Here is a 12698-nt window from a genome sequence, read left to right on the forward strand (position 1 = left end):
ATTGTCCCCTTCTGATCACTCTGTGCCATTCATTGTCCCCTTCTGATCACTCTGTGCCATTCATTCATTGCCATTCGCAGTTACATTTCTCACCCTGTCATTTGTTTTGAATTTTGGCTGTTTGGATATCCTTTTTTAAATCTTTAGTTAAATTCTTTGTAATGTTCAAATGATGGCAGCAATCTTTCATTTTCCCTTTTCCCATTTTTTAAGATTTTTTTTATCTCTAGACATTAATCACACAGGTTTCACTTTTCAGCCTATAAAACATATTGACACAGTAGTGGTTTCAAAGTCGTGCACACAGAAAAAAGGAAGTATCAGCTTCCTTTGTGGACCAGATCTTAAAATAGCGTGAGGTAGTATGTAAGTATACCTGCCCTTACTTTAAAACATCTTGCATGCAAAATTCTACAAAGAGGTATCCATAGTACAGCCATTCTATCATGTCTAACCAAACAGCAGTGGTGGATAACCTCACCATTGTGTACATGGCAATGGAAGCAGCCATTGGAATAATTGCTATTATAGGAAACACTCTGGTGATCTGGGCAGTGAAAGTAAATCCAGCTCTGCAGGATACAACTTTCTACTTCATTGTGTCTTTGGCAGTGGCTGACTTGGCAGTCGGAGCTTTGGTTATGCCTCTGGCTATTATCCTGACCTTGGAGATACAAATGTATTTTCATGCCTGCCTATTTGTTTGCTGTTTGATCATCATCATGACAAATGCATCTATTTTATCTCTATTGGCTATAGCTCTTGACAGATACATGAGAATTAGGATACCAAACAGGTAAGATGTAATATACTTTATTTTATTTATCTTTTCAGAAATATCAAATAAACTGTTGCACATAATGCACTGCCATAATGTGAAAATTAAAAATATTATCAATAGATGCAAGTATTATGAATAATAAAATGCAGAGGGAGATTAAATATATATAGCCGCTATTGACTAATAATTTGACAAAGTCTGTTTTATTTGAATAAATGGAAGTATTCCCTAGTATTAGCAGATACAGACAAGCCATGCTTTGCAGAAAGAGATCATATTCAAACCTGAAATTCCTTAACACTGGAAATGCTCTAATTACAAGGAGACAGATTACTCACTATATAACACTGTTCACATCACATTCATAGAAAGTGTCAATCTGATAACAGGCTACTACTTTACTTCACCCATGAGCCAAAATGAGGGCCACTTCAGCAAACTCAGTTATCGCATCTATGTTGCAGCACTCCTCGACACAAAGCAATATACTCTACTACCATTTGCATAAGTTAGTCAGGTTCCATTTAAATGGGCCATGTAATAATGGGCAAATGACTAAGTGGCGTGCATTAACCTCTACCTATGGGCCTATGCCTGGACACTGAAAGAAGAAGTAGGAGACTAATGAGCTCATCACTCAGTTGACTTTAATATCGAGCAGCTATAGTATACATACAGAAAAGTAGTATGTTATTGTATAGTAATTTGTGAATATCTGTCAATTTCATATTATTAAGTTAGTTTAGATGCAGTTTGTTGGGTGTGTATAAATGTATAGTGTTTTTATGATAGTGTCATTTTTAGAAAATTCCTATGTTTAAAAAATCAGTTTGATATATTTTAGGAATTAAAATGTTTTTAATGTTTTTTTGAATTTAAAAAAAGCACCAAAATATGTGTTTAGGAATATTGCAATGTTCTGTATTCATTAAAATGTGCTAACAAGAAGCATGTATGTAGGAGGATAAAGCAAAATGATAAAGCATTCTTATGGTTTATCTTCAATTCATCTATCATATTGGTCACTAAAGGAAACAGTACTGGGGAAGACTAGGGGCCTGTTTGTGGTTTTGATGCTTTCTGAGTCACGTACGAGTCAGAATTGATGATCAGTATACATATTCCTAAATTGTACTGTAGAATTGAGTAAAGTTGATGAATTAGTATAACTTTCTAAAATGTTTGTAAAGGTAGGTTACCAGTAGTAGCATCAGTACATGTTTCTGTTAAGGAGAAAAGGTTGGATTTATATGGACATTATTAAAAAAATAGGAATGTAATGGTTAGGAGTCAGTATGGTGCACAGAAATATATCAATCCTATGAACGATAGAATTCATCTGTAGAGCTGCTAAAGACAAGTGGCTATATTTTAAATGTAATAATACTTTATTTCAAATTTCTCATTTTGATCATATTATGAAAAAACAGCTGGTAGGAGGGTTCTCTACATCTACTTTTAGTTCATTTTTTTCACATTACTTTGTCTCTGTTTCTTTTTCCTATAATGTATACACTTCAGTGGTGTATTTATAAAGAAGTGGAAAGTGGCAAATATGGTAGGGTATCAATTACTGGTATCGAAAACATATGGACCTGGAAGACTCTCTACCAGAGAATGGAATGTCAAATGTACTGCTTTATAGATACACTTCATGGGTTCTATATATGTAGGCTTATATATTAATAGGTGACTGAGAAAACATGAAGTTTTGTTATAGGGAGCATTTATGCTTCCCTACTTTGCAGGTAGCGCCATAGATATCCTTTGGGTTTGAGGGTTCATGGAGGCAGGTCAACATAGGGCTAGCTAGATGAAGCTAAAATAATGACAAAAAAGTTTTAGGTATGTACTGTTTGCACATATACATACAAACAGCAGTATATGATACATACACCTGAACCTGGCACAAAAAATGAACTTAAGACTTAGCTTACATTTTGGTTGCTTTTCTTTAACTTTCTTCCTTTTAGACTCAGCACTCTACCCAGCAAGCTTTAGAGGTGTTAGAAGCTAGACTTGGTGTCATAGTGTTTTGTGGTTAGACCTGTTAGCACATATTGCATTAGGGCAGCCATTTCAATTTTGAATGGGTTGTCAATACACCAAAATGTGCACAAATTCAGATTTGCACCATTTTTTGCAATGCAATGTTCCAAATATTACCACATTGTAATGTGGTGCAATGCACATGAATTTCCCTCATTGGATTGTTAGAAAAAATGGCACCATAATGTACCACTTGCCTCCAGAATTGTTTAATAATTGGGCATTACCAGAAATTATGGTAAAGTGTAGCCGCCTGGACTCCACATTTGAAACATGTACTTCCATCTGAGAGACCTCTCTAAGGTGAGATATAATTCCTATGGAAAAGTAGAAAAAACATTTCTCTATATGAGTTGCCACAGAAAATTAAAATAAAGGGTTCAATTGTATCTCCTCTGGCAAAAGTTGTAAAATGGACATGGGATTCAGAGAGGAATATAATGAGAAATCCACCTGCAAATTTGTGTAAAAGGATGTGCCATGTATCCAATCTTTTAGGATATGCGGTAATGCAGCTTGATTGTAGAGGGCTACATCTGGTACATTCAGACCACCATTTTTTGTGGTTTGCTGGAGAATAGCGTGCCTAGCAACAGCATGTTTGCTACCCCATATAAATGAACGGAACAAAAAGTTAGTTTTTAATCTTTGGTTGGAAAAAAAATTGGAAGCATTTGGAAAAGGAATAGTAACCTGGGAAAGGTAATCATTTGAATTAGTGCCACTCATCCCATAAAAGAGAGTGTAAGGGATGCCTACATTTTAAAGTCGTTCTTCATTGATCCTATAGTTTTTGTAGAAATGCAGGGTTTTTGGGAATCAGTACTTCTAAGTACCAAAAATGGCACTTCGCATATTGAAATACAAATAAGGAACTCCAGCTTGGCTAGTGTTTGGGAAACAGAAAAGGGCCACAGACTTATCAAAGTTTATAGTATAACCTTTGTTTTTTTTTTTAATTCCTGAAACGTGGACATGATAAAGCTTAAGGACTCTTTTGGGTTTGCAAGAAACAACAGGATATCATATGCAAAAGCAGTAATAATAATTTCCACAGAACCAAACTTTTTACCAGTGAATCTAGAGTCTAACTCTAAAATACGTAGTAAGGTATCTAGTGTGGGATTAAACAGCAAAGGGGATAGGAGGCACCCTTGTCTTGTTCCGCTATGCATACCAATAGGTTGTGAGAGCTGATTGTTTACTATAAAATAAGTTGGGGGGGTGGTTATGTAAAAAATTTATATAGGTTTGAAAGCGCGTGCCAAATTGTCTATGAGTGAGCAGTAAGTGTAGATAGGGCCATAGTATCTTGTGGAACGCTTTTTCTGTGCCAAGACATATTCCAATTGAAATATGTCGGTTTCTAGAGAATCCCAATTTATAAATAGTTAATTGAGCCGGTAGCATAGGTTGCAAGCGACCTGCCATAATTTTTGCCATCACTTTTTAATCAGTGTTAAGTAAGGCAATTGGCCTATAGCATGAGGGGCACTCATGTTTCTCTATAGGGCTTAGGAATTAATGAGGCTTGTGTAAAGTTCGGAAAAAATATTGTTTTGTCTAAAATATTGGTTGTCTAAGATTCCGTTATAAATTTCCAACAATAAGGGAGTAAGGGAGAGAGATAAGATTGCAGTGGTTTAAAAAATTCAGCTGGTAATCCAACTGGGCCCGGAGTTTTATTTAAAGGAGGAGTTTTATTGGCTCTCGCAATGTCTTCAATCCGTACTGGGGCATTTAAATGTTTTTGCTGGGACGCTGACAGAGCTGGCAAGTCCAAATTTTGGAAAAATGCTTCTATGTCAGCTTCTGCAGGAGATTGTGCAGTGTAAAATTGCGTGTAGTAGGTTTAAAAAATACTAAGGATGTCTTCTTTCTTGTGACATTTGACACCTGAGGAGTCTCGTAAAGTATGAATGGAACCTTTGGGTTTCTGCGGAGATTCTAAATTAGCTAGAAGAGATCCTGTCATATTTCCCCAGCAATAAAATTGATATTTAGTATTGCGTGCTTTAAATAATGCATTGGTGTGTAAAAGGTTACCTAAAATCATTGTTGCTTGTAACCAGGCCTGCCTATTAGAGTCTGCTCAAGTATATGAGTTCTGTGGGCTTCTGCTACATTGTCATATAAAGATTTGCATAGTTTTTTATCGTCTGCTCTATGTCTAATCACATAGGATGAAATCTTGCCTCTCATAACTGCTTTTCCTGTTTCCCAAAGCAAGACTGGGTTCTCCCAATGCTGGATGTTGTCATCCTTGAAATTAGCCCAGGATGTTAATAAAAAGGATTGGAATGCTGGGGAGGAGGAAAGATGTGTGGGGAATCGCCATCTAGGAGATTGAGTAATTGGATGTGCCAATTATATTTTCATTGATACTGGGGCATGATGCGATAAAAAGATCTGATGATATACTGTTCTCGAGATTTTATGGAAAAGTGAATCAGGGGTTAAGAAAAAATCAATGCGGGAGAAAATCTTATGTATTTTGGACCAACAAGAATAATCTCTCTGAGTTGGGTTGTGTGTTCTCCAGGGGTCCAGTACACTGGAACAGGAAGCAGAGTGTGTTTCCTATCTATCCACATTAGGGTCTGGGGCCAAAATAAAGTCCCCTCCTATTATTAGGTTTGGATAATCACCTGATAAAAGTAATTTTGAAATTTTTATGAAAAAGTGGGCATTAGGACCATTGGGTGCATAGATGTTAGGAAGGGAGTAGGTGGTATCTTGAATAATCATTTTATTAACAAATAGGGTGAGTTCTGGTCTATATGTACATCAAGTTATTGGTAAGTTAACGATTTACGAAAGATTATAGCCACCCTCTTTTCATTTTGGAGTAGGAGAACGCAATCACCTCACCAACCCAGGACCCTGGGAGATGTAAGGTGTCTCCTGTTTTAGGATAGGTTTCCACAATAGCCTAATTATTATTCAACTGGAGGGATCCAACACTATATTATGATAAATATTGTAATTTTTGTTTTTGTCACACAATATGGTTTTTATGACTCATTTTGTATTGTGTTTCTCTTGAGGTTGTTGTTATGTTTTGGAGAAGCTTCTGCCTTCTATTGTTTACTACCTGTTTGTTTGGTTTGGTGAGGAAAGCCAAACTTTTGAAATTTTTTCTTCCCTCCTCACAAGGGGGTCTTTCTGTGAAATGTATCCAATAGAGAGAACAGTACACTGTTGGGGTGATGCAGAAATACTATAGGTTGGCTACAAATATGTAAGTGTGAAATATTATAGATTTTTGAGCCCTGAAGCTCTCTCTTGACCCATGATCGTTGACACTAGTTACCAGCAGGAGGATTTACCAAGAGCTCCTTGCCAGAGCTAAAAGGAACAACTGCTATATATAAGTGAGCAGAAAGAGAGGCCCGCAGCAGGGCACGCTAGGCTTATAGCCTGTATGACTGGGTGTGAGGGATAGCCCAAAGGAGGGCGTGTTAATATAAGAAGAGAGGTCCAAGGAGGGGTTAGGTAAGTGTCCGGTTGAAAGTTAAGGGGGTGGAGAATAGGAAGGGTTAAGAAGGATTTGAACCAAAGTTTAGGGACAGTTTTTGTTAGGATAAAGTTTACCGCCCACCCATCCCAATTGCTGGGTGAAGGGTGGAATATGGTAAGTCGGGAGCGGTTGAGGTCTAGGAAGGGTCCTGGTTGTTAAATTCTGGAAGGGTAACCTAGCAGTGCTGGGTGGCTAGGGGCCAGTGTGGTGATGGTCAGATTTGAAATGTTGTTGGGTGAGGACTTTGCCTTTCAAGACCTGAACCTTGGTTGTTTGGGTTTAGAACAGGGTGGTGTGTTGTCATAAAGAGAATTGAATATTGTTTTTTAACCACCCGGTCGTTAAACCCGACCATATTTCGGGGTAATAACACTTGCAAAAAGCGTTAAACCCGAACTTTTCTCAGGTGGTTAAACAAACGTATTGCAATCCGATTGTCATACATTGTATGACAATCGGATTACAATTGTAAGAATATACTCACCCGGTCCCCGCAGGGGGCAAAATAGTTGAAATATCTTTGTATGGTAATATATGCTTGGTTGTAAATTTCTAACAAAGTTTGTTATTTATTTATTTATGTTGTTAAATAAACAGTCCAGTAAATTTGTCAGTGATTTTTTTTGTGGGGCTGTCAAGGTGGGGGTGGCGAGAGTGAGGGGGGGAGGGTATAGTCCGAGCTACCCTGGTCATGTCTAAAACAAGTCATCAACAAGTCATGGCTCACTGTGTCCAAAGAAAAGGACTATACTGAGAGAACAGGCAATTTAGGATGATACATGGTAGTCATAGAAGGAGAAGGATAGGCAAGAAGGAAGGCAATTTTTTTACATTGCTAAAGGCTCAAGCTGAAAAGGTAGCAGCTTACCACTCTTCATTGAGTAAACTGATGATATCGTGGGCTTCTTTCAGGATTTTGAAAAGCATTGCCATTAAGGGCAAGAATACATCTGCTCTTGATTGCGTGATTTTGTGCTGCCTGCGTCTCCATACAGCAGTGAGGAAGCTGTAAATGCACCTCAACCTTGCTGCCAGTGTAATTTAGCCCTTAATGCAGAACTTGACTCGTCCACAATCGAACTTCATTTGGTGCCATCCTGACATGGAGGAACCAGCCGTGGCTGCCATCTTTGTCCAGCTTTATCCTGCTTCTGCATACTTCACCTAATCTCCCACTATGCACGCACAAAATTGGGTGATGTTTCCTCCTGAAAATGTAAAAAAATAAATCATTGCCAATCTTACATTTTTTGTAACGTTGTGTTTACTTTTATTTTGTAAGGAAAGTGTTTTCTGCACATGCCCGAGATTGGGCCTTGACAGCAGGGGTAGCCTGAGGCCTCCTGGAATACGTGACGCTTGTATCCCAGGAGGCTCTGGATTTCCCATGTAGTCTTTACTGCCGTGGAAATAAAGACGGAAAGAGGAGGGTTGCTCCCCTTCTTATTAAAAGCAAGGTATTTAAAAAAATAGACATTTTTCTATTGTATAAAAGGTTATTCATTATATAAAAGGGTTGTCATCATAAATCTGCTTCAATGGAAGTCCTGAAAAAGAAATGGGTCTGCTTGTTAGCAATGCCCAAATGAGATACATGAGATGGAAAGGAAGCCAGCCAAAGTGTAGGAAGTGTTTGAAGATAACTTAGAAAGATGAGCACAACCTATTGAATAGACTGCAAATACAATTTTTTAGAATTTTCGTAGGTTTTTTTTTTATTATTGTCTAAGGCAGAGGTCAGCAAACTTTTTTGGCCACTAGGCCATTTTAGGGGTAGGCAGGAGAACACTAGCCCGGACTCTCTCTTGAGTCCTGTTCCAATGGCTTCGCCTCCTCACCAGGAAGGGAAATCCCTCTCCTTCGTAATGCATACGAAGGAGAGGGAATGCTCCCTATTTACCCAGGCGGCCGACGTGTTAACGCCGGCCGCGGTATATAGGGAAGGGAGCCACCACGCGGAGGCTTAAGAGCCACACGCGGCTCCAGTTAGGGGATTTTTGTTACGGCTCCGCCGTGGGTTCCTGGCTGGGTTTAGGCCGGATTGGCCAGGGGGCGTTAGGCCGGAACAAGCTACCGGCTAGGCCATATCAGGCCTAAAGGTCAGAGTTGGCCGACCCCTGGTCTAAGGCTTTTTGTGCTAGTGAAGACCTCCCCCAATGTGGGTGACACAATACAGGAGGGGACCTGAGGGCTTTTGAAACTAGATTATTGGGTGAAAATTATATTGGTTATTAAAGGTAATCTCTTTACCTCATAACTGTTTGACACTTCACAGTATATGGGTAACAATGTACATACATATACAAGGAATACAAAAAAGGGTGATGAAGAAGACCATGCTTAAAGTGTAATGAATCCAACGCGTTTCCCCACGAATGGGCTTCCTCAGGGATATGATAGTAAGCAAGCTTAACGGTCTGTATATGTACATAGAGATTGAATAATAAAAAAGAAAATTGAAATAAATACATTGTTTACACAGCAAGATCAATGATATATATAAGTATGTCAAAAGGATTTTTTCAATGTAATATCATTAACACAAACTATGACATTGTTTACACAGCAAAATCAATAATATATATAGGTATGTCAAAAGGATTTTTTCAGAATAATAGGAATAAATTGACACAATTTATGACATTTCTCATTAAGTAAAATTTAAAGTGATTGTATCAGATTTAACAAACCTTTTTTTAAGATTGAAAAACTAAAATATACAATGTTTATGGGAGATATATGTATCTGTAGTATGTAAATGCAAAAGAAAGTCCATGGTGTATCCATAGTGTGTAAATGCCTCAGAAAATCGATAATTTACTGTGCAGACAGAAAATGTAGGGTATAATCAATTTCTTACTTACGTATCTAATTTGATAAAGGTTGTAAGGGTACAGTGCTGGAAATTAGTGATACCTAAACGAAACTTTAATTGAGATAAAGGCGGTATCTAGGTAAAAATGAGTAAATGAGTAATACAAATAGCACTACATATAGGCTGAATAGGATGTCTGGTCATTAAAGGTACATACCCCACATCAGGAATACTTTGAGTACTCTAATCAGTTCTAGGACTGGGTGAGGGGGGGTATAGGTGACCCCAAAAGAAAGATGGTTTCATCCAAACGAGCTTTAGAGCAGGTCAACAGCAGGGACAGGCAGTTAGCCTTCCTGATGATTTCATGATGTAGGTAGAAATCAAATATATCACACCTGAATAGTGGTAAGGTGTTAAGTGCAGGTATACATAGAGGAATATAATAATTTAATCTTTGATATAAATATAAATATAGCTCCGGTTACAGAATGATTTACATGGTAATGATTCTGATTAAGAAAAGTACAAATAATATGTCTGAATGAGAATGAGGTGGGAAGCTGAATAATACAAAAACAATAAAAGCTAATAATTTTTCATACAGTGACACAAAAGTGCAACATCAGATTGATTAAAAAGAAAATATTTTCAATATCTGCCTTTGGTAAATAGATGAAGAAGGGGGGGGGAGAGAAAATGTGTCTTAAGATATATGAAGGAAACACTTTAAAGAAAAGATTTAATGCAAACAGCGTCATTCAACCTAGGTGGTTGGGTGGCTCTTAATTTAATTATCCATTTAGTCTAACATTGTAAAAAATTTTAAATTTTTGTCAAGGTTCCCACCTCTCTGATTACTGGGTAGATGTTCTAGGCCAGAGAACTGTAGGACCCGTGTGTTATACTAATGACATATTTCAACATGGTGGCATACTGGTGTAGTGGTTCTGCCTACCTCAATTGAGTGAATATGCTCATAGATCCTTTGTTTAAAAGGTCGTTTAGTCTTCCCTATGTAAAATGAGCCACAAATACAGGTAATTATATAAATCACGCCTGCTGTTTTGCAATTAAGGCAATGGTTTGGCCTATGAATCGCGCCATCTGGTAAGGTAATCCAAGCACATTGCTTGCAATAGCCACATCTGAAAGTACCATGTATTGTGTCTTGTTTTCGGTCATCATCCTCACCGTGATAATGACTGGAAACGAGATGATCCTTGATCGATCTAGATTTCCTGTACGTAATAAGTGGTTTCTCACTCAACATGAATTTGCTGACCCTAGGGTCAGATTGGAGGATATGCCAGTTGTCTGGTTGGGGCTTGAGAATGAGTATTCGGTTGAGATGTTTTAAAGAATACATGTTCTCTTTAAAGCTTTTCTATAAGATTGTTTAAGTAAATGTTTGCAGTATCCCCTTTGTAGGACTCTCTCCTGTAATAATTTCGCTTCATATTTGAAATCAGATAGGCTGGTGCAGTTTCTTTTTTAATCTAAGGTACTGACTAAATGGAATGCTTGTTTTGAGGGCTTATGGGTGAGCGCTTTTGGCATGAAGGATGGAATTGCCTGTGGTAGATTTCCTAACTAGTATAGTTGTGATGGTTTGATTAGAGTTGATTAATCATAAACTAGTATAATTACATTTTTACAATCTAATTTAGTATACTGCCTAAAAAATAATTTTATATTTACAATATTTACCTGAACAGCCCAAGCAAATATTATCTCACAGCATTATTAATGGATTTCTATTTGTAGGTATAGAAGTTTGGTCACCAGAAGGAGGACCTGTGTATGTATTTTCCTGTCTTGGACTTTGTCAGCAGCAGGGGCATTGGTGCCAATGGTTGGATGGAACAACAGGTCTGGACTTAAAGAAGAAGAAAATATTACTCTTAAATGTGTGTTTTCCAGCGTCATGCGCATGGACTTTCTTGTTTATTTCTGCTTTTTTGGTTGGGTTCTAATACCCTTATTCACAATGACAGGTTTATATATAAAAATCTTCCAGCTTATAAAAAAACACATGAAACAAAATACTGTAAGTTTTCAGGAGAAATCATTCACTTATGGAAAAGAACATAAAACTACAACTTTCCTATTCTTGATAATGGGCCTGTTTGCTTTCTGCTGGTTGCCCATTTCTGTTCTGAACTGCATAACTTACTTCCATCCTCCTGTTGTGCAGTCTAGTATTTTCCAACCTTTTCTGTACCTAAGCATTCTACTGTCCCATCTTAATTCAATAATGAACCCCATTATTTATACTATGAAAATTAGGAAATTTAAGTATACAATCATTAATATTACTCGCAGATATGTAATTTGCGGGGATGATACAATTGAGTCATCTAGTGTAGAAAACACTAAGGAAAAGATGGTACAAGGATAACAAATCAGGCCCCTCTGTAAAAAAGCTATTTTAAAAAAATGTACAGATAGTCCCCAGGGTAAATACGAGATAGGAACTGTAGGTTTGTACTTAAGTTGAATTTGTATGTAAGTTGGAACAGGTACATTATTTTATTATATATGCAATTAGGAAAGAGGTTTGTCTCAACATATTATTAGGCAGCATGGTGTCAGTTACTGTTACTGTGAGCTAATCACAAACAAAGCAAGAAAAAAACCTTTGAGGAGCCCAGACATTCATTACCTTCTGGAGCAAGCTGTGCTTTGATATGCTAATAGAAACAAGGGCAGAGTTTGTCTTGGTCATTAAAGAGTTACAAGATGTTGAAGAAAAATCCCCCCTTAGATCACACACAACCTCAGCTGTGTTTAGCAAAAGATTTCCTCTGCAAGTCATGCAAACCGCCCCTTCCCCCTTCCAAGCCTCCCTCCTGCACAGGAGCGGGCAGGGAAGCCCCCTTCCTATCTAGGAGTCTTCCGAATGCCGGATGTTCTTAACCCGGGGACTACTTGTATTATCAATGGTATTATATGTGAATGTAATCTCACTGCTGTCATAAATACTGACTATAGAAAAAATTAGATGTCATCTTGCAAAGGTTTTGGCTGCACAGCAAATTGTCAACAAAAAGTGTGCATTACCTAAATGCATTAGGGTGAATGAGCTCTCATGGTAATTTTAGTGTCAGGAAGGGAGACTTTTGTGTTGAAGCATTTCAACTGCATTAATAACTTTAAGAAGAAAAGAAATATAAAGAAAAATCCCAGCAGAGGTCACTGTCAGCTAGTAAACAAATGTTTTTCAATAACTACATTCAAGTTACAAGAATAAGCATTTACTGCAAACTACTGCATTGCATGCAATAATATACTAGTTTCAATATTACCTAATATGTCTATAATGCTCTTTTATACTGAATAAAATATTTGCTGAATTTGCTTTTACTTTAAACATTCAATTTCCAATTTCCAAAGCTATACACCCATTGATCCCCTGTAACTGTTTCCATTGATGTGCCATGCTGGATTTCCCCCTTTGTTCTCTCACTATCCCTGTTTATGTTGTTCATGTTTGTACGGCTTCATACTGTTTACCTGTTTTGCCTGTACCC

General features: G+C 37.5%; 1 protein-coding gene across 1 annotated transcript; it reads left to right on the forward strand.

The window, feature by feature from the left end:
• Positions 1 to 446: 446 nt before the first annotated feature.
• Positions 447 to 11566, forward strand: LOC140331760 (adenosine receptor A3-like). The gene is made up of 2 exons (XM_072413064.1): positions 447 to 796; positions 10933 to 11566. Exons 1-2 carry the CDS (start codon positions 447 to 449, stop codon positions 11564 to 11566), a joined length of 984 nt encoding a protein of 327 aa, XP_072269165.1.
• Positions 11567 to 12698: the final 1132 nt, after the last annotated feature.

This window comes from Pyxicephalus adspersus, chromosome 1 (assembly GCF_032062135.1).
Source record: "Pyxicephalus adspersus chromosome 1, UCB_Pads_2.0, whole genome shotgun sequence".
NCBI classification, from domain to species: domain Eukaryota; kingdom Metazoa; phylum Chordata; class Amphibia; order Anura; family Pyxicephalidae; genus Pyxicephalus; species Pyxicephalus adspersus.